At 43.4% G+C, this 23,287-nt stretch overlaps 3 protein-coding genes across 3 annotated transcripts in view; 1 reads left to right on the top strand and 2 right to left on the bottom strand.

The window, feature by feature from the left end:
• Positions 1-1,571, bottom strand: part of LOC109466437 — a 19,851-nt gene extending 18,280 nt beyond the window's left edge. Inside the window, exon 1 of the mRNA XM_019764160.1 lies at positions 1,333-1,571. The gene's annotated coding sequence lies outside the window, so the exon portion shown is untranslated. The remainder of the gene's footprint in view (positions 1-1,332) is intronic.
• A 2,276-nt stretch (positions 1,572-3,847) lies between these two features.
• LOC109466444 (sulfotransferase 6B1-like) lies at positions 3,848-13,040 on the bottom strand. Its single transcript, XM_019764167.1, has 11 exons — positions 12,880-13,040; positions 11,308-11,525; positions 9,057-9,198; positions 8,517-8,611; positions 8,150-8,306; positions 6,876-7,028; positions 6,338-6,555; positions 5,568-5,709; positions 4,998-5,092; positions 4,631-4,787; positions 3,848-4,185 (listed from the first exon to the last, which is right to left on the bottom strand). The coding sequence occupies exons 1-11, from the start codon at positions 13,037-13,039 to the stop codon at positions 4,076-4,078; spliced, it is 1,647 nt and encodes a 548-aa protein (XP_019619726.1). The 5' UTR covers position 13,040; the 3' UTR covers positions 3,848-4,075.
• A 3,033-nt stretch (positions 13,041-16,073) lies between these two features.
• Positions 16,074-20,205, top strand: LOC109466440 (ectonucleoside triphosphate diphosphohydrolase 1-like). The gene is given in 6 exon segments (XM_019764162.1): positions 16,074-16,157; positions 17,906-18,156; positions 18,703-18,841; positions 19,234-19,265; positions 19,268-19,425; positions 20,025-20,205. Coding segments are annotated over 5 exon segments (720 nt in total). The 5' UTR covers positions 16,074-16,157; positions 17,906-17,931; the 3' UTR covers positions 20,191-20,205.
• Positions 20,206-23,287: the final 3,082 nt, after the last annotated feature.

Genomic DNA, 23,287 nt, shown 5'->3' with positions numbered 1-23,287 from the left:
GCGGCGGCGGCGAGACCGGTCGCCCGCCCCTGGCGTCCTTGCTACCTGGTTGATCCTGCCAGTAGTCATATGCTTGTCTCAAAGATTAAGCCATGCACGTGCAAGTTAAACTGTCTCAGTGAAACTGCGAATGGCTCATTAAATCAGTTATGGTTCCTTTGATCGTCACATCCTACATGGATAACTGTGGTAATTCTAGAGCTAATACATGCGGAAGAAGCGCCGACCTCGCCGTCTGGCGTGCATTTATCAGACCTGAAGACCAACCCGGGGTTCGCCCCGGTCCCTTTGGTGACTCTGGATAACCCACCGGCGACAGATCATTCGAATGTCTGCCCTATCAACTTTCCGGTTATGTATATAAAAGACAAATAGTTTTTATATACACACCGGGTGTGTATATAAAAGACAAATAGATTTTATATACACACTGGGTGTGTATATGAAAGACAAATAGATTTTATATACACACCCGGTGTGTATATAAAAGAAAATAGATTTTATATACACACCGGGTGTGTATATAAAAGACAAATAGATTTTATATACACACCCGGTGTGTATATAGCCACGTTCTTCTAGTTTTTGCAAGAATTTGCAATAAACAATTAATATTATTATAAACAAGGAACAAGGACATCAATGTCCTTGCTTGGAAGAAAACAAGCCTAGGCATGCAAGGGATGTTTCTAATTAACATGGAGTTAAAAGGACCGCCAGTTCTCTTTCTTCTAACTTGTCCTAGAAAGAAGTTGTATGTTTCAAAATAGTGTATCTTTTAAAAATATTACAGTATTTAAAAATTGTCTCTCTTGGCTTGGCTTCGTGTCCGAAAATACTGTAAAAATAAAAATACTGTATTTGAAAATACTTTTTTAACTCCATGTAACTTTGTTATAAACAAACTTGGAACAAGAACATTAATGTCCTTGCTTGGAAGAAAACAGAAAACAAGCCTAGGCATGCAAGGGGTGTTTCTAATTAGTAGTAGAGCATGTGCCTTGCTCCCTTGGGGTTTCGGCGACCAAGGAAAATTTTCTTCCTTGCCCTCCCCCTTCCTTTTGAACCATTTCAAAAGAGGTTCTGACTGCAACACTTTAAGCTAACGAAACATCAAATGTCAACAGTACAGATAGCTTTTGGCTAACTCCGCAGAAGAGTGATGATTAAAATTATTATTAACATCAAGATTTTTGATAACGTTAACCCAAAACTCCGTAAAAATCTTGCACCACATGATCAACACGTCAAAGCTATAAACAGGAGACTCCGAGTCTACATAAAGATCACCTAACGTCAAGTTCTGGAAGATTAGCAGACGGTTTAACTTACCCCGAGGAGCGGTTTTGGAAGATCTTCTCGCTTCTTTCAATCCAGCTTCGTGAAATGACCTCGAAGTTTGGCGCGAAACCTGCCTGATCACAGCCGGGTTCAGAATGCAGGCACATCCGCTAGACTTGGCTAGTATTATGGTCTTATCATATCACATATTTTGGAGATTAAATTCAATACAACAGGACAGCATGTGTATGAAGTAAATTATCTTAGTAGTGTACTACTCAGTCGTTGTATCTTTTTGCAGCTTTCGGTGGGCAAGCGTCTTAGGAACTATTTGCATGACCTCCGTCACGGTCATCTTTGAGATAAATCAATCCGCACGGCCTTATCGGCATAGCCCAAAATAGAAAAGGGGGAGGCCCTCTTCTAAAACTTTACATTACCAAGGAGGTTTTCTCTTTTAACCTCCTTGCATTAACCAAATCAAACATTTTTACTGATATATAACGTTATATATTCTAAATAGGGAATCTCATAAGACTCATAAGAAATATTAGGCTGCACTACTATTATCTTTGATCTCTCAGAACACACGGTTGATATATAACATTATCATATAGCCGGGTGACGTTGACCAATCAGAAGGCTCCATTCCACATTCTTTATGTCGCCGTAATGTCACAAATAGAGTCAAAATCGGGTATTCATTCATCCCAATCCATACATTAAACAAAATGAATAATCACCCGCATATGACCTCAGGTGACCCAATAGAACACGGCTCTACTTCTAAAAAATCCAAAAATAACTTGAGTTGTGTTACCAATGACTCCCATAAGAACACCTGTTCCCTGCCTGTGACCCAGATAGAAGACATAGAACATGAACCCTCCAGTGACCTCAGGTGACTTCAGACGGAACAAATATTCTATGTTCTATTCAGCATGTGCAAGGGGTACATTGTGTGACTCTTCACTGCATCAGTTTGGATAGGCTATCGTGTAAGCTATATGATAATAGCGTTAATGGCCCGCCCTTTCTCGGTGAATATGGTGTGATAAAGCCTTGTCAGTGGCTATAACCACCGAATAAAGCATGACCATATTCACCTCGGGGCGGGACATTAACCCTTAATTAATATTCATTTTATCCGTACGGGTATTTCTGCCGGAGGAGCGGTTGCCTGTTCGCTCATCTCGTGCCCTCCCCCGGGCTGTCCCAACCCGGTACACATCGCGGGGGTGTGCTGCCCCCTCTGCAGCATATAGGATCACCTCAGCCTCAGCCAGAGGTACGGGGTCTTTGATCTGTAACCTAACCTCTAGATGACAGATTATATTGGCACGTGCAAGATATTGTTCTCTTTATATTCAAGTGAATATCACAAAGCCAAGGACAATTAGTCATTCGCGGTGACAGAATTACAGATTGTACATTGCCAAATTCCTAAAGCAGTTTAAAAGCAGAATTAATGTTGACTACGCTGGGTTTAAGCAAACGCAATACTGTCATGTATGTGGCGATTCGGACGAATTCTTCAAGAAGCACACTTGAATTCCTCATCTTTAAATCCTATTTGCTGTCCTCTTTCAGGTAAATGAATGATCACTTGGGAACAAGGCGGTCCGTTAAGCGACGGTCACAACTCGCCGTACGTGCTTCTGCGTGCTGTCTACGTGCAAAAACGTGGGCAATCGCACGGCATCCGTGCGTGGTGAGTACCACCTCCGTACGGAATCCTACGGATTTGGGAGCACGCAGACACGCCGTAGAACTTTAAGTGCATGTAATACTTTTTCTACGTGCGGTCTGCGGATTTACCACCCGTGCGTGCGAGTACGTGCGACGCGCGTGCCCCGTACAGCCTATGAGCGTGCAACGTACGGACTCCGTGAGTCTTACTTCACTATTTTCACGTGCAATTGCTGTACGGACAGCGCACGAAGCATGTGCGTGCCACGCACGGTGCTTGCGTCATCCGTGCTTACTCCTCACTTCCCAGTTGACCTGCTCAATGACCACGCAGAACACACGTGCACCATACCAGGTGCTCCGCACGTGCAACGCACGTGCAACGCACCTGATTTCTACAGTATATAAAGACGACTTGACCGGCGACTGCCAACTCGTCTCCAAGATGCCCAGGAAGGCTCAGAAGAAGACTACCAGACAAGACCCAAAGAAACGGGCCGCGGAAGACACCAGGGCGGCTAGTGATGATGAAGTTAACAGGAGGTGCACGCACTTACAACGTGCGAGTGAGTAAGGAAACCGTGCGTACGCCGCACGTGTAGGTACGGCCTGTACGCGGCAACGTGGCAATCGCACAGAGATCGTGCGTTGTAAGCACGTACAACTCACTTACCACTTGCGCAACGTACGATGCACGCAACCGCTGACGGCCAGGCGTGTCGTGCAGACCACGTACGTACACCTTGCGCAACCGTGCGAGTGACGTACTTCCTCGGCCGGCCACCCTACGTTTGCAGAAAAAACGTAGCAGACGTAGCCACGACAAAAACGTACGGACAAAAAGCACGCACGGCGAGTTGTGACCGAGGCTTTAGGAACGACAACCGTGGATTATCAGAAATTACCAGAAATTCCGAGAATAAATCGAAATAAATCAAAATACTTGTCGCTAACTGTTGTCGCTCACCGTGTCTTTTTTTGCCTCATAGCACGAGTTCTTCTCACTTCAAAACTACGTGTAACCGTGTTCGGTTAGCGTCAATATACACCGTAACGCGACTGTCAAATAATATAACGTTACTAGTACTCTTAACTGAGAATGGACCTATTCAAAGTCAAGAATTAGTCCGGCTCCCTCCAGTTTTGTCTTGCATTTTAAGTCGAGCGACTTGCTTTGTTCGTCGGTAAATATTGTCTTCCAGTCGCCGACAAGACCTAGAATCGACACAAATATTGAAATATTGATTTAAACATATATTATGATGTTCATGCATGCTTGTGTTAGCCACTTATTACCTTTGAATGAAATGTTAAATTGACTAAATTAAGTTAAATACTGTTTTCATAATTTGAATACACAGTTTAAGTTTGTGTACATATTTCAAGACTCACAAGTAGTCCTAATGCATACTTGTTACTCTTAGCAATTGGCGAAATTGAGTAAGACCAATTATTAAAACTAAGCCATTTAGAAAAGCTAGGGCGAAAGAAAAAAGGACTCTAATATATAACAATACAGTCAAAGTACATTTTGTATATAGACAATAGTGCACCAATTACTAGTAACATCCACTCCCCCTAGCCCTGTTACCAAACGTAATATAAGATGTCAAATTCAATTCAAAGTGTGCTCTCCACAACTCGGTGACCTTGACGTTACCTTTGCGAGCGTTGAATGTCCTGTCGTCGTAACGTGACTTATCCAGGGCCGCTTTCATGTTTGAGAAGGTGCACGCATGCGCGATAGCCTCGATGGAAGCGTCATCCAGTTTGACCTTTAGGAAGGTCGCCACTGACCTGACGGCGTTCGGTAAGTCCTGGGACAAACAGAAGGACTTTCAACATTACATATCTACATACAGGTACGGAAGTATTGTTTTGGGTGGCTGGACTGTGGGTCTGTGTATCTGTCTGTTCCGGATAGGGTAGGTTGACAGCACGTGGGTAGGGAAGAGATCTTGAGGCAAGGTGGAAATACATTATCGACTTACATTCTTCGCTTAGTATAATTACTAGTATCTACGTACCTTCTTCATGTCTTCGTACTTTAAGAACAAGAAGTGGGGGTCATCACGCCTCTGCCACCAGCCAAGGACATGGTCAAAGTAGCAACCGAACGTATCTGAGAATTAGAACAATGTCATAAGTATGAGAAGTAGGCAGTTTGACCAGCTACATTGTACGTTTCTAATTACTTAAAACATTTTTCGAAACATTCATGACCTTTAAAACGTATAGTGTAGATGTACTATATGATTGTACAACAATTCAACCACAAACTCTGCAAGTCAACTATATGCATACATTTAGCTGTTTATATTTTTTCAAACTTTATGTAACCTTGAAAACTTACAAAAGTCCACTCTCCGGCCTTTTCAAAAGTTCAAGGGAAACTGGCTAAGGTCTTACAATGCATCGTTGTTACAGTTCAACGATGGGTCATGATAATACATGCATTGTTGTCCCAATGTTCATGTAGTTTCTCTAAATCATGTGCCATTTCCTCGAGGCTGATCTTAAAGTGATTTATTCACTGTCCGCCATTTTGAATCGTCCGCCATATATATTGTCTGGAAAAAAAATGTCTTCCTACTTACGCTTGCCAGCCAGGAATAACTGGAAGAACTCGTCCCATGAAGGAATCGGTTTCCGTTCAAAATAAGCCCGGCGCTTTTGCTCGAAATGGAAGTAGGACACCGCTGTGTCCTTGGGGTTCCTCATAACAACGAGCACCTTAACCTGTATGAGGAGAGGCATAGGCATAGAATTACCAGCTAAAAGCGCTCGCGGACTATACTGTATGTACATCATACGCAGCCAGTGGTTTTGCACCCACGTTACTATGGCGTGGGTTGTCCGTCATTCATTAAGTTGCAAAGTAAAGATGTCCACACTCTACAGTACAGAAAATGTACCAGTGACCACTTCAGTCACGTATTATGATATACATGTGGAAATCTGCAGCTGTAGGTTTGAAAAAACTCTTTAGGTTCAACCAAACAGAATGCGATGTCGCATGTGAACACAACGGTATATACTACATCACTGTGTCCGAGACGGGGCTGTTACCAATTAACACCGTTAACCTCTTGCTGACGTTACAGTTCCACATGACCCGGCTTTGGGCCATTTGAACTTAGCAAGGACCAGAGCATTTCACGACTTACTAATCTCCAAGCAGATTCTCTGGGGCAAGAGCCACCTGTAACCATTGGCCGCCAATTTACTGTCTTGCCGATGCGACACTGTATTGCAATTGCAGTCACCCAAAGATCTGAATGGAGATTATTATGCACGGTTGTAGCGTTTTAAGTCTTCATACTGTCACCAACTGTTAAAAATGAAGTTTCATCAGTTAAACCCTCACGTTATCCTTCGGCTGTGAGATGCCGGGCGGGGCGGTGTGCGGGGTGAGGTGGGTCAGGATGACGCGGGGAGAGGCACAGGTCTGTAACATCACGTGACGAGGGCGTGGCTCGTGAGGGTAGCTGAACTCCAGTTTTCCCACCATGTCGTCAGACGAGGCGTCGGTCCTTCCGCAGGCCGACAGGATCTTGTTCACGATCTCAAGCATCCAGTTGGTTCCTGTGGGTCATGGATTATGACTATTATAGCTCCAATGGTCGCTATGTTCAGCAGGAGCACACGCACGTAAACACAAACACACGTACACATATACACACACAAGTCTCTCACTGTATCTTTGCAAATGTGTGTGTGTGTGTGTGTGTGTGTGTGAGGGAGAGAGAGAGAGACAGAGAGATGAGAGAGGGAAAGAGTTAGACAAAGAGAGAGAGAGAGAGAGAGAGAGAGAGAGAGAGAGAGAGAGAGAGAGAGAGAGAGAGAGAGAGAGAGAGAGAGAGAGAGAGAGAGTTTGTGTGGTTGTGTGTGCATGAATCACACACCAGCTTTTGGAAAAGCCACTATGACTATGTCGTCAGCTCGGAGGCGAAAGTTCGCCATAGCTTCCAGATTGTCCTTGGTGACATAAGGTGGATATCTGATGCCCTTGACGACATGTGTGAAGTCATCATCGTCCATGAAAGTTGCAGTCGTCTCTGCCATCTTGAACTCTTTCGAAGATTGGAACTGCGTTGCGAGACCCAAGATGGCGCGAGGGGGCATAGCTGCCTAGGTCAAAGGTCGACATGTTTCAATCATTACCTTCGCCAAGAAGGTTTTGCTTTCAGTAGCGTTTGTACGTGTGTGTGTGGTTTAGCAAGATCACTCGAGAATCAGTAAATGGATTGGGATGAAACTTGGTAGGTGGGTAGTTCTTCATGAGACCAAGAAATGATTAGATTTTGGGCCCCCTAGATAGCTCTTGACTTGAGCTAGGAAAGAAGTGACATTAGTTTGGGGCTCCTAACAGTTTGTTATGGAAGTTCATGGCAGTTTATTTTAAAAATTTGGAGAGAGGATAATTCAAGAACAAGCTGGCAGATTGTCATGTTTTTGGTACATAGGTAGCTTCGGTGATGCTTGGCATAAATATATAATAATTATAGCTGTCCCATAGCACGACTTTTCGTCACTTCAAAACTACATGTAACTGTGTTCGATTAGCGTCAATATACACCGTAACGCGACTGTCAAATAATCTACAAGTACTCTTAAGTGAGAAATGGACCTATTCAAAGTCAAAACTAAGTCCGGTTCCCTCCAGTTTTGTCTTGCATATTAAGTCGAGCAACTTGCTTTGTTCGTCGGTAAACATCGTCTTCCAGTCGCCGACAAGACCTAGAATCGACACAAATATTGAAATATTGATTTAAACATATATTATGATGTTCATGCATGCTTGTGTTAGCCACTTATTACCTTTGAATGAAATGTTAAATTGACTAATGTTAAATACTGTTTTCATAATTTGAATACTCAGTTTAAGTTTGTGTACATATTTCAAGACTCACAAGTAGTCCTAATACATGCTTGTTACTCTTAGCAATTGGCGAAATTGATTAAGACCAATTATTAAAACTAAGCCATTTAGAAAAGCTAGGGCGAAAGAAAAAGAGTCTAATATATAACAATACAGTCAAAGTACATTTGTATATAGACAATAGTGCACCAATTACTAGTAACATCCACTCCCCCTAGCCCTGTTACCAAACGTAATCATAAGATGTCAAATTCAATTCAAAGTGTGCCCTCCAGAACTCGGTGACCTTGACGTTACCTTTGCGAGCGTTGAATGTCCTGTCGTCGTAACGTGACTTATCCAGGGCCGCTTTCATGTTTGAGAAGGTGCACGCATGCGCGATAGCCTCGATGGAAGCGTCATCCAGTTTGACCTTTAGGAAGGTCGCCACTGACCTGACGGCGTTCGGTAAGTCCTGGGACAAACAGAAGGACATACAACATTACATATCTACATACAGGTACGGAAGTATTGTTTTGGGTGGCCGGACTGTGGGTCTGTGTATCTGTCTGTTCCGGATAGGGTAGGTTGACAGCACGTGGGTAGGGAAGAGATCTTGAGACAAGGTGGAAATACATTATCGACTTACATTCTTCGCTTAGTATAATTACTAGTATCTACGTACCTTCTTCATGTCTTCGTACTTTAGGAACAAGAAGTGGGGGTCATCACGCCTCTGCCACCAGCCCAGGACATGGTCAAAGTAGCAACCGAACGTATCTGATAATTAGAACAATGTCATAAGTATGAGAAGTAGGCAGTTTTAGCCGGATACGATTTTACGATTACTTATAACATTTTATGAAACGTTCGTGACCTTCGAAACGTATAGTGTAGATGTACTGTATGATTGTACAACAATTCAACCACAAACTCTGCAAGTCAATTAGCTATAGATGTTTACATTTAGCTGTTTATATTTCTTCAACCTTTATTTAACCTTGAAAATGTATAAAAGTACACCCTCCTGCCTTTTCAGGAGGATGGCCAGGGGTTTACAATGCATCTTTGATACAGTTTAACAATGCGTCATAATAAAATACATGCATTGCTGTCCCATTGTCCATGTAGTTGCTCTAGAGCATGTGCCATTTGCGTGAGGCTGACCTCAAAGTGATCTACTCATTTTCCGCCATATTGTCTGAAGAAATGTCTTCCTACTTACGCTTGCCGGCCAGGAATAACTGGAAGAACTCGTCCCATGAAGGAAGCGGTTTCCGTTCAAAACGAGCTCGGAGCTTCTGCTCGAAATGGAAGTCGGACACCACTGTGTCCTTAGGGTTCCTCATAACAACGATCACCTTCACCTGTGAGAGGACGCATAAAATTATCAGCGAAAGGTTAATCCCAAAGCAGATCTTTCGGTGGGAGTAAGATCCACCGAAAGATCTGCTTAGAGATTAGCGAAATGCGCTTGCTAACTATATTGTACGTACATCATACGCAGCCACTGATAGGCGGTTTCCCACCCACGTGACAACCCCCCACGGGAATCAACCGTGCCAAATTCGGTGAAATTTGCTTAGTATATCTGGTACTGACGTCGGTTCAAGTAAAATACGCCAGTTTATTTCACCGTCAGACCTCCGTTGCCATGGCAACGGCCACTAGGACCGTCCCCTATGCTTTACTATGGGAGTTCCCCACTGGCCCGAGAACGCGTACCCCCCCCCTTTTTCTGCCGTAAAAACGGCTTACACTAAGTACAAATCACTCAGAAAGTGAGAGGATACAACAATGTTACCCGCTAGCCAAAAAAAAGTCGACTGGAATAGTAAATTTGACCTGAAAAGAAGACCATTAAATGGCCCGTCATTAGGGCCTTGTACGGGACCTAGCCCTACGACAGGTGCCGAAGTTCAAAGTTGCCGAAATCTCAGCAACCGTTTGGATTTGTGGAATGAAAATTTGGCCAAGTTTCACATCTTGACTAGTTTTATCGTATAAACGAAAAAAAATCAAGGTCAAGTTCGTTTAAGGCCGCACAACACAGTATTTATGGTCAAAAGTAGTCCGGGCACAAAGTAGTGCTGCACAATGCTAGAGAAGGGTGCAGAGATTGTTCTGTGCATGGCATCGAGATAGAACCTGTGGTAAATGTTAGACGAATACGTCAGTTTTGAGACTGTAAAAGTTGAATTATGGTGCGTGTTCAGTCGGCGTAGATTTGCGCTTGGATACTTGTCCCGCCTAGTACTGTGCGTCGGCTGCAGTTCCATGACCTCCGCAGTGGCGCTAATAAAAGAGGGCATGAGAAGAGAACTAGCCGGCAAATCTAAGCTCATTTTCACATATTTTGTACACTATACCCTGAAATTAAACATATCAAAATTCTGAACCTTGCTTGTGCACCCTACTATGATTTTCAGTGAGTCGAAGTGAGTCACTTTGGGGTCCTTAACTATAGAAATCCCCATAGGGCTAATACTGTGTTGTGCCGCCACAATTTGGGATTGTCGCCCATTCTGGATGTCCGCCATTTTGGAAGTTGAAAAGTAGATATGTATATTCTCTGCAGTAAGCCACCAGTGCCTGACCTTAGTTACGTAATTATGACATATACGTAACTATTAACATCTGTAGGTTTCAAACACTCTTTTGGTTCAATCAAACAGAATGTGGTGTCACATGCAAACACAACGGTATATACATCAATTTGACCGAGACGGGGGCTGTTACCAATTAACACCAGGTTCAACCCGTTGCTGACATTACAGGTACAGTTCGGGCCATTTCAACTTCAGATGGACCAGAGCACTTTACATCTTCTCTACTTATCCCCAAGCAGATTTTCTGGGGTAAGGGTTAGTCTATATTTGCAGCCTGTAACCATCGGACGCCATTGTTAAGTACTGTCCTGCCGATTTGACAGTGTACTGCAGCCACACAAAGATCTGTTTGGAGATAAGATTAGGCCATGTTGATTTGATTATATGGATGACATCCACGCGCGCATGAATTTTCGGCCGTTTCCAAAAAAAAAAGTTTTCAACCATACTGTAAATCGTACAAAACAGTTGCAAAATGAGCAAAAACATACCATAAGTTACAAAAAAAATTGATAAAAACTATACCAATGTCGTAGAATGCCAAAATCAAACGAAAAAAGACGAAATTGTAAAGAAATGAACTTGAAGACTAGATTATTCGCCAAACCATATTCTGTTCCATTTGCTCAACCCTCGTGACCACGTAGATTTCATAATGAAAAGAACTTTTTTTTTTTGCAAAACTTTTTTTTATTCGCACGCTCGCATCAGTTTTGGCGCTCCCGGAGGATGTCATCCATATAATCAAATCAACATGGCCTTAGAAATGATCGGAGACTGTTGGTGACGTATGGCTATAACGTTTTTTTAATAAAGTCGTCATTATGTCATCAACTGTAACAGATGAAATTCCATCTGAACCCTCACGTTATCCTTCGGCTGTGAGATGCCGGGCGGGGCGGTGTGTGGGGTGAGGTGGGTCAGGATGACGCGGGGAGAGGCACAGGTCTGTAACATCACGTGACGAGGGCGTGGCTCGTGAGGGTAGCTGAACTCCAGTTTTCCCACCATGTCGTCAGAAGAGACGTCGGTCCTTCCGCAGGCCGACAGGATCTTGTTCACGATCTCAAGCACCCAGTTAGTTCCTGTAAATCATGGAATGATACATAGTCTGATGTGTATCTTATTCTTGCTCCTCTGGTCGCTATATTCAGCAGGGGCACAAACACGTAAATGCAAACACACACATGCACACACAAACACGCGTACACACATACACATACACATACAAATCTCTCTCTGTATATTTGAGAAATGTTTGTGTGTGTGTGTGTGTGTGTGTGTGTGTGTGTGTGTGTGTGTGTGTGCGCGCGCGGGCGCGCGCGCGTGTGTGTGTATGAAACACACACCTGCTTTGGGAAACGCCACTATGACTATGTCGTCATCCCACAGTTCAACGTTTGTCATGGCCTCCAGATTGTTATTTTTTACGTTAGGTGCATATCTGATGCCCTTGACGGCATGGGTGTAGTCATCATCGTCCATGAAACTTGCAGTCGCCTCAGCCATCTTAAACGTTTCAGCACTGCCTGACAAAAATTGTAAAATTTAACCAAACGGGAGTATACTTGAAACGGGAGTTTTTCTACCTTTGAATTCACTTCCAATGAGAAATGCTATCGTTACTACAACTCACGCACCTCGCCAATTACTCTCCCTAGTTTTGCTCGGCTACTAGACACAAAGGAAGGCCTGGTGGAGGCTACTGAATGTTTGATGAAAATATAACTCTGTTTAAACTAATATGTAGTGTCATGAGGCTCTTACCGTACTTGGCGATACCTCTGCAATAGTTCTATACGCCGTATACAGGATTCTAACCACCGTAACGATGTTTCTATAGTCAGTTGAGCTACTGTCGACTCTATCGATTGAATCGGTAGTTAATAATCTGTTTGTATTACAAACATGTATATACCTTTGCATCTGTTTACCTGTACTTAGCCCGATAGGGCATGGCTGTACAATACAGGTCATCTGTTTAATCAATATAAAGGTAAATGGGCATCAGGGTAGGTTCGCTGTTTATTTATTTGTCAAGCGCTGTATTCAAACAACCTGGCTCGATCGCCGTATAACGGGGTTATCACAGCGAATAGAAAACATCGGCAGAACCAAGTATATTTTATCAAGCTTGATGTAAGCTAACTGCAGAACCGTATATCGTGTCTAACACTACAGAACGTGTCGTTATGGGTGATATTTCGTCTGTACTTTTTAAATGTTGTGTGGGAATGTTGTGTGTGTGTGTGTGTGTGTGTGTGTGTGTGTGTGTGTGTGTGTGTGTGTGTGTGTGTGTGTGAGAGAGAGAGAGAGAGAGAGAGAGAGAGAGAGTGTGTGTGTGTCTGTGTGTGTGAGTAGTGTGTTTGTGTGTGTGTGTGTGTGTATCTCTCTCTCTCTCTGAGTGTGTGTGTGTGTACGCGGGCATGAATCACACACCTGCTTTAGGGAACGCCACTATGACTATGTCGTCATCTCGGAGGCCAAAGTTCGCCATGGCCTCCAGATTGTCCTTGGTGACGTCAGGTGGATATCTGATGCCCTTGACGACATGTGTGAAGTCATCATCGTCCAAGAAACTTGCCGTCTTCTCTGCCATCTTGAACTCTTCTCTGGTATATCAGAACTGCGTTGCGAGACCCAAGATGGCGCGAGGGGCATAGCTGCCTAGGTCAAGGTCGACAGGTTTCAATCATTAACTTCGGCAAGAAGGTTTTTGTTTTCAGTAGCGTTTGTGCGTGTGTGTGTGTGGTTTATTTAGCATGATAACTCGAGAATCAGTGAATGGATTGGGATTAAACTTGGTAGGTAGGTAGTTCTTCATAAGAACAAGAAATGATTAGATTTTGGATCCCCTACATAGCTCTTGAGCTAGGAAAGAAGTGACACTAGTTTGGGGCACCTAGCAGCTTTTCTGGAACTTCAAGGCAGTTTATTAAAAAAGTTTCGAATCGAAGGCTTAATCGAAGGCTGGCGAATCGAAGGCCGAATGGAAGGCTAACTTTAGGTTGGTTATATTACTTAAGTCGAACAAGCACAGGACGGGCAGTTGACGTATCAGATTTCTTTCCTACACGGATCGACCTAATTAACGTTATTACCTTCGCCAAGAAGGTTATGTTTTCAGAGGCGTTCGTGTATGTGGCCTTCAAAAGTTCCTTCCTTCCTTCACGGGACACGATAACTTGAGAAGGCTTAAATGGATTGTCTTGATACTTGGTAGGTGGGTAGGTCTTGATGAGACCTCAAAACGATTAGATTTTGGACCCCCTAGCGGCTTGTTACGGTACTGCAGCTGTCAGTTTATTGCAAGTCTCCTGCCCTAGTACCCATGACAACCGGACTTTGCGGCATCATCAGCCGAGGGGGCAGGCGTGATGTGCCTGAACTACCTACCCCTCAAGTCAAGGCGTGAGGATGCTGCCGTCAAACTCTTCACACAGATGCTACGAGAAGATCACCCCCTACATGACCTTGTCCCTCTCTCCAGATCTACAGCTACCGGTCGTTCACTCAAGAACGAAAACACGCCCCCCCCGCCAGATCGAAACGACTACAGAACTCTTTCCTTCACCAGTCAATCAGACTCTATAACCAAACTGCACAGATAGAGTCTGGCACAATATAATGGAGCTTGTAGATATCTGGGTTGTACACTGCACTGTTTTATAGTTTTTGTAAATATCATGATATTGTAACACTATGTATGTAAATATCGACGCCATTCATGCAACATTGTATGCCATGTTTGTCTGTTATGTCTTGTATGTTAATGAAAGAATTGAATTGGAGCAATTGATGTTTGGGCAGTATACTGTCATCTTCCTGATTTCCATTTTTGTGCCAAGTAAACTTAAAAAAAACAAGCTCCTATGGGGCCAAACGAGCATAAGAACTATCTACGACCTAAAATTCATGACCCTAGCATGTTCAGGTCACAAAATATAAAAATCGGAAGTTCGACTGCAGTACCCGAACAAACCACCAGGGAGCCCATTCACGAGTTGCACATTCCCAGGATCCTTTGCGCAAAGGGTGGGGAAATGTCGCGGTAAACCACGTGACTCATCCTCGGCTCTGGTCGGAAGAAGTCGGAAGTTTTCGCGAGCGCTCGGAAATTTCAAAAATGGCTGACACCACTGCCGGCGGCGGGAGGCACGTAGTTTTTCATGGCGTTCGTACGGCAAAGCGGCATCGAATTTTTGCTCCATGACTATCTGTATGGGAAAGGATAGGGTTGATTCAACATACTACGTGAAAATGTGACAAAATGACAGACTTTTGAAATTGAATGCTCCCAGCCTACTATCGGCCAGATAGCTTAGGGCACCTTCTTCCGACCAGAGCCGAGGATGAGTCACGTGGTTTACCGCGACCTTTCCCCACCCTGTGCGCAAAGGATCCTGGGAATGCGCAACTCGTGAATTTAAATCTAATCATTTGGAGGTCCATCAAGACACAGCCACCTACCAATTTCTCATTACAATCCATCCATACAGCTTCTCGAGTTATCGTGCTAAACCACACACACATACAAACAAACGCTATTAAAAACATAGCCTTCTTGGCGATTGAAGTAAACATCTTAAACACGTCTCTTTCCATCCGCGCCGGTAGGATTGTGTGTAGCGAAATAAAGCTTGGTTGTTGATAGACTTACAGCATATATGCATCGAATCAATTAAAAACGCAAATTTATTAAAAGTCCAAAGGAGCTCGCGGGCAAAAATTGCCCGAATTACGTCCTCGTTACATAATTCATGAATCAATGTACACATTACAAAATTTTACATTACAAGTAACGTTACACGCAGAATATCTTTTAAAAAAAACAGCATCTCAATTACAACCTAAATCGATCCATAAAAGCAAAGCGAACACACTTAGCATTACATATATACAAAGTAATTACTGTGTATCAAGTGTTGGTCTGTTGTTGTACAACCGGATAGCACAGTGGTCAGTGCAAGAAGGAACTGCGCAGTCTCTTTGTACGAGCTGGAGGCAGAATGATCCTCTCAGCGTTTCTCAGAGACAGTCCAGTTGCTGCAGACCTAGTGGGCGGAACCAAGTCGTTCAGGGGGTGGTCATCTCGCAGCATTCGCTCAAACAGGTGCACTGCTGCCTCCTCCCTCCTCGTCTTCAGTGTGGGCAGATCGGGTACGCTCCGACGTCCTCCCAGGGAAATGATGCATTTCTTGCTCCTTGCCGCACCCTACCAACAGCACATGACAATATTCGAGGACAGGTCTTACTAGTGCCAGGTAGATTTGCACTAGATCCGTGACACTAGTGCCTTGCTTTGTGAGCAGACGCAGGTAGTGCAGTCTCCGCGATGCCTTGCTTGTCATGGCGATGACTTGCTCGCTGAATGAAAGGCTTCTATCCAGGATGAAACCAAGTCCCTTCGCCGATCCGACCGATGGCACAGGTTGGCCGCCCAGGGTGATTGGAAATTGGTGTACGTTTCTGGGGAAGTTTGTCGACATGGTATCGGTAGGTCCTAAACAGACCAATAACAGGTAGAAATTGGATTAGATTGCTAGTACATTCTTCAGGAAATACGGGTGGATGGCCGATTAGCATAATATATGTCGTGGTGTCTGATTGGATAGAGCAAGCATGACGTCACGAGTTAATCAGGTACTTACATGATCAAGTCAGGCACGGTACAGTGAAGGTGAATTGACCGGTGTTCACGTACAAATATAGCAAAGGTATGTGCTTCGTTTTTATTATCGTTGTTGCGTTATCCAGCTCGTATGTATGTGTATCATCATGAAGTGATTTTCTACCTCCATGGTATAATAAAAGCCGTGTCATATATTTATGCTGTGCAAACCCTAGTTATTTGGCCACCAATCTACCTTTCAACAAAGTATAGTACGTTGGGTAGTCTACACTAGATAGCTCGAGACAACGCTTGTGTATTATGTAAAGATTAGGTGGTATAAAGATTAGGTCGTTCTGTGCAATATACCAGTAACCAGTTGATGTTGTTCGCGTGCCTGCGAAGATGTTGTGTTACGTCGATATACATGTACCTGTGCCGGCTATACAGATGCTAGTCGCCTAAATACATAGCAAAAGAAATTGTTGCATAGAAAGTTCAGACTACTAGTATCACGAAGATTTGTCTGACTTCTCATATGTGGTACATTATTATTACATTTCATCATTATTATAAGTGCTTGTTCTTGCATCTTTGTTATCAATCACATAGCTATAATATAATTCATTTATTTGAGAATCTTCCAGTTTTGCACTGGGGTAAGTACATGTACCGTCCACTTTTGTGTGGGAGGGAGATGGACTGAAATATGCTGTATTTGCTCCCAAGCAAATGTCGGCCTTTCTAGTTATTATTTAGATTGTTTTGCATTTCGCTATTGCCGAAGAGATATTAAGCAGCTTTTGTGCTATCGAGAACTGCCTTCTAAGAAACGATCATTTGTGCTTCTCGGCAGTACAAAAACGGTTCAGTTTTCTAAGGACAGTCCTTACAAGAGAACGAAAGTTTTTCTTGCTTTCTTTCCTATGTGATCACTTAATATACCGTGTATATAAAGGTACAGAAATACAGAAGATATATGTGTATAAAGCTACATACAGTCAAGAACAGGCAAAGTTTTATGTTCATATACCATTGCAGAATTGTGGCGTTAGACACATTAAAATTCACCCAAGACCGGTTTAACAACTCGACAATTAAAGGTAAAACGCTGTTCTTAAACCCAGACGTCCTGCACCTAAACTTCGTGAAGTTGTCCTTTAAATTTGATCATAGTTCTCTGCCATGTAGGCTTCCACTTTTTGGAGAAAGCCAACTAGAGGACGTGGGGAATTTGTGTATGATTCACTGGAATGTAGCTAAGCAAATCCACGGTCACAACCCGCCGTACGTGCTTCTGCGTGCTGTCTACGTGCAAAAAAACGTGGGCAAACGTAGGACACCCGTGCGTGGTGAGTGCCGCCTCCATACGGAATCCTACGGATTTGGGAGCACGCAGACACGCCGTAGAACTTTTAGTGTATTTGAAACTTTTTCTACGTGCGGTCTGCGGATTCACCACCCGTGCGTGCGAGTACGAGCGACGCGCGTGCCCCGTATGTACCGAACGGAGGAAGCACGTGTGAGTATGACCTCCTTAGTTACGGTAAAGTTGCAATCGCACACGCACAGAGATCGTACGTTGTGAGCACGTACAACTCACTTGCTACTTGCGCAACGTACGATGCACGCAACCGCTCACGGCCAGACGTGGCGTGCAGACCACACTCTTTCACCTTGCGCAACCGTGTGAGTGACGTGCGTGTGACGTGCGTCGACGCCACTCCTTCCCCACATTTTCAGACAAAAAGCGTAGCAGACGTAGCCTCCCAAAAAACGTACGGACAAAAAGCACGTACGGCGGGTTGTGACCGATGCTTTAATCACAAACGCATACAACTTTTGTTTCTTCAGCGTTTTTCTATCTGGAAAAGAAAACCATGTTGCCCGAGCTTCGTCTCTGCTTCGTCCTTTCGGCTTTTCTCGGTGGCGTTGTCGTCGTGTCTTCGGCAAGAGTCAGGCGTGACTCTCGTAACTATCGATATGGAGTCATCTTCGATGCGGGCAGTTCCTCGACTAAACTTCACGTCTACAGATGGGACCAGAGCCGACTCCCGACAAAGACGGCAGATTTAACAGAACTCAAGCTGTCAGGAACCAGCAAGGTAAATAGTTTAAGCGAGAAGAAGCCAAATTATCGTAATTATTAGACTATATGTCCATAGTACATAGAATTAGCACTAGCTTGTACATTGTATATATTCATTGCAAACTGTGACGCCTTTCCTGTGACCTGTACTAAACCCAGTGGGTATTTGCGTACAATAAAGGTCTTCATTCATTCATTAAAATGTTGTATACTTCTAAAGTAATCAGAAGATTTGCATAACGTAATGCATGGCAGGGTCTATTTTTGTGCTTGTTGTCAAATAGTAAAATAATGCCTCATTGCGGCTTTCTACGGAACTACAGAGGAAGTTCCAATTTTAGTAGCTCATGTTATGGGAACGGGGCCCGGGGATAAGTAGTACTAGTACACTCTATTACTTTTGCCCCCTTGCAACCTTTGTCGGAATTACAGGTGTGTTTTTGTTAACTTTTTAGTACACCAACAACGTAATTCACTCCGTTTTGTCTTCAGGTGAATGACAGAGTTTATTGTTGTAAAACGGTAAAATAGTGCCTTATTGCGACTTTCTATGGAACTGCAGGTGCGGCCAGGTATCAGCTCGTTTGTGTCCAACCCGGTGTTGGTGAAACCTTCACTCATCTTACTGCTATACAGCGCCGCCGCGGTGGTGCCAAAGGAACTGCAGAGCAGCACGCCGGTTTACTTAAAAGCCACTGCAGGTAGGTTACGTCATTTTTATCATGGAAGACATTTCAACTTCATGAAATTTAATGTGTGAATAAACGTACTGAATTCTTTATATAATAGAAATGTATATGACCAAACGAAATAGAAAGATACATACACAGCCCACTGCAGCTTCGTAGAGAAACGACAGGTGAACCATTTTCGAACTTGACCTTCATTTTCATACCCGCTACTCACCTACTAAACATCATGAAGATCCATCCACAGCTTCTCGATTTTGCTATTGACCTACGTATAGACTCACACCACAGCCACTCCAACATTGCATAGCCGAAAACATAATCTTGTCAAAGGTAATATTCATAAACCCAAAATCTTTATTTTTCCGCGGAGGTTTTAAATCTTTAATTTCTTGTTGAAACAGGTATGCGGTTGCTGAAGCCAGCTGATGTGGTATGGACACCATCTTTGACCAAATCGACGACCTCTTCTTGGACTCAACCCTCAACCCATTCAAGTTCAAGCGGGGCTGGGCCAAGGTCATCTCAGGGGAGGAGGAAGGAGTTTTCGGTTGGATCTCAGTCAATTTCCTGAGGGGCGTCTTCGACTCAAACAGGTAAGATTAGGAATGCGGACTGCTTTGATGCGTTACGTTTTGGACACTGACCAATATATAATTACTGACCCACAAATTACAGAAAAAGTGGGATCTTTTGTCTTCCTTTGTCTTAAAAAAAGAGTCAAACCCATGGCCCAGTAGTTCTTTGTGTATTAATGGCCTGTTTTTATATTGCAATTAGCCCTCGAAGATGACTTTGCAATAAAACAACTCACAATTCATTATAATGATAGGAGTAGAGTGAGAGAAGCAGTTGGCCAATCAACCACTACAGTCTTCAATTCATCTACTCTGAAAGGTTAGAAGTGAAAAAGGAACAAGAGAACTTGGAGTGTAGTGAAATTAGTACGACTTTGATTTTTGCTGGCTTTAACCGTCCATCATGGCGGAAAGTACATTCCTCACGGTCACGTGAGTCCCAACATCCTGATTGGCTGGCAGCTGCTGAGAGCATATTTGACTGTAACAAGAAAGACATAAACTTATAGCCCAGTAAATTTAGTACGAATTTAATTTTTGCTGGCATTAACCGTCCATCATGGCGGACAGTACCTATGCCACAGTCACGTGAGTGCCAATACCCTGATTGGTTACAGGGACACGACGACGTACGGTGCCCTGGACATGGGAGGGGCGTCCACTCAGATCACCTTCCTCCCGGAAGGACAGATCTTCGCCAATCTCTTCCCGCTGTACATCGCGGGGAGGCGGTACGACCTCTACACCAACAGCTTCCTGAAGTTCGGCCTGAATCAGTTCTGACTGCAGGTGCACCGACATCTGTACAACCAGGCATCAGACAAGAACGGTACAGTGGGAAACTGTTGTTACTTCTGATGTATTGTGCAGTCAGGATACCACAGATTGATTGCATTTTCATGGTTTTATTCTACGTATGGTTTAGGTACAAAGCGTATGTATGCTCAATGCAGTCCAGATGGCAAAGGGGTGGAATCTCAGATCTTAGCGTCACTCGGTAGCTTGCTTCTGAATATGCATGATGGGCTATACTACTATAATGGGTAGGGGGTGTTAGCTCTACTCTTACTTCATGAAAAATGGAGGTATTGTTTTTGGCCTGTCTACCTGTTTTCGCATATTTGAGTCAGCATAACTTAAGAAGGCCTTTATAAATTATGATGATATTTGGTATGTAGGTACGTCTTAGGAAGACAAAGGCCAAGACTAAATTTGGGCCTCAACAAACCTTTTTGGCGACGCCTCACAAGAGGAGCCAATGGATGTTGAAATACCTGTTCGTATGTTGCAAATGTTTTTGATAAGCAATTGTTTCTTACAATATGAAATGACATGCTTTGATATCGTTTGAAATTTTTCAGTAATCTCTATAACCGCACGCGTTGTCTTTTTTAAACTAAAACTTTTCTTTCTTTTGTAGCCGATATCGACAATCCCTGTGACCTACAGGGTTACGAAACGTCTGTTGACCTTGGGGCAATAAAGTGGCAAAAATCAAGGGTAAGTTCTGTCAGAATTTCTGTGTATTTAATGTGCATTTAATGATGAACGCAATTTGATGCTGTATACTATATGATACCTTTTCTTTAATTTTGCAACTTACAGCTTATCTCAATTGTTATAATTATGATGTCCAGATGAATTGGAATCTGTTCTGACGATTTTCTATTTTAAGTACGGGAAATCCTTACCAACAGTGCCGAGCGTTGGTTAGACAGCTGTTGGGGCTGAACCAAACGTGTTACACCGAGCCGTGCAGCATCGTCGGAGTGTACCAACCTCCCGTGGGGGACACCATCTTCTACGGTACTTCGGGCTACTACTACACCGCTGAACCAGGCGGTGGCGTCGGTGCGATTGCTTAAAACGGTACGCACTAAATGCCTAGTAGTAGTAGTAAATGGTTTATTGATAAACAAATAACAAATCGGCCTTGCAGCAATAGCTGAATTGCGCCGAAGTTGACAATCATCAAGTACCGTAAAATCAATAAAAAGTATATATATTTATACATGTATATACAAAGTTCAATATTATCAACGTCATTAACAATACTACATATACAACGTGGTTGGAGATCAGCACAATTAAAAAACAGCGTTATTGGAGTCCTTACAGGAAAGGCTGCTCTTGAACAGATCATAACAGTTCAATCTAGCCTAGAAGGTAAAGTATGTTCTTGGTGCAGTTGGTTAAGTTTACCAAAGGAAAACATATAGTTCCCCGAACAAATAATATCAATGACCCGAATTAGACGTCTATCACCATGGCAACTAGTGTTGGGTTACATCAAGTTACAGTTTTTATAGCAGGAGGGATTTAGACTTCTGCCACTATTCATATGAATGAGTTTGAGTAAGTATTAACAGAGAAGACCATATGCGAAGGTAAACATTATGCATTTACTTTGCAAGTGTTACTTTTCTAGTTTTGGATGTAGGTTTGGAGGTGGCACGAAAACTAAAGAATCTATGAATGAAATTTCGGACGTAGGTAAGTAGTAATATGTAAGTCGGAGGTACCTCAAGATCCGGGCGGCTCAAGTTGTTTTTCAACTTATATTAATGCCGCCACCAACACAGGGGACAATACAATACTCATTTTTAACTGAGCGAAGTGAGGAAAGTCGTGTAAAGTGTCTTTCCCAAGGGCACAAGATCGGTGGCATGTCAGGGCTCGAACCTGGGACCTCTTGGTTCCGAGCCGAGCACTCTGCCGCCACGCAACGCGACCCCACTCGAGAGGGCCTGCAAAAGGGGGGGGGGTGTCCCGTTCCGACAACGCTTTACGCTGAAACAACTGTGAAAAAAGAATGTTTTTCATTGTACAAATGGTTTTGATTCAGTGGGAACGTATGAAAGGAATGAAATACATCACTGCATCAAAGTAAAAGTCAAAACAAATAAATCAGAGCCTTGTTCTGTCTCCTCTCTTCATGTTTATCTGCCATACACGTTCGAGCATGGCAAGGCATGCCATTTTGCCCATTATCAGCATGTTGACCACTGTCAAAAGGCAATAAAATTTCTTGTTTTTTTTCAAAATCAGGCGAAAATCAATGCGCGCTGATGTCATCCATAAAAATTACTTGCTGTGGCCTCACTTATAGTTTACCACTACAGGTGGGTTCACGAGCGTTAACAACATCCAAACAAGAAGCCATAGGTGACAATCCTCCGTGAAGTTTTATATATTTCAACAAAATCCCAAGCGTCAACGCCAGACCTACTGTGCAGACATTATAATTAGGCAACGGTTAATACAATGAGGGCGCGTCACAAGCATAAAACATAAAAAGAGCTAAATCCATTACTGCTCCCAGGGCGTGTAAAGATACTGTGCTTCAAGTTCGAAGTTCATTTTAATTACACACACACAATCATTGCATTCACATAAAGATCGGACTATCATGGTCGTGTCTAGTAACAAACACAGTCCCACCGTCTTACCGTGCCTGTACCTAATTAAGCGCGCCTGGAACAGGGCAAAATCCAGCAACAGTTGCGGTAAGCACCGCGAGTGTTACTACCGCCGGCCAGATAACCAGGATATCTGCTTACAGTACCTCTGCTACAGACAATTGCCTAAACCTACGGCCTATTCCACAGGATTGTAAAAGTAGGGATGTTTCTAAAATATGCATTTACTTCAATATCAAAACAGCTACGGTAAAAATAAAAAGACGTGCATCATCCCGGGCATAATGCCACACCACATGCGAAATTACACAAAAATGCGACGTACGGAAGAATGCGTTTTGGCTGCGAACATCTTCCAAAAAACTTGGCATCTCTTAAGCATGGGCAAAAGCATCTGGAACCACTTATCAAAACCACCCCGTATCTGCATGAAGTTCCACCCCCCCACTGCTATTCCAAAC

The sequence above is a fragment of the Branchiostoma belcheri genome, unplaced genomic scaffold (genome assembly GCF_001625305.1).
Source record: "Branchiostoma belcheri isolate BF01 breed outbred unplaced genomic scaffold, Haploidv18h27 scaffold167, whole genome shotgun sequence".
NCBI classification, from domain to species: domain Eukaryota; kingdom Metazoa; phylum Chordata; class Leptocardii; order Amphioxiformes; family Branchiostomatidae; genus Branchiostoma; species Branchiostoma belcheri.
Note: the sequence above shows the minus strand (reverse complement) of the source record. Positions and strands in the feature narration are given on the sequence as shown.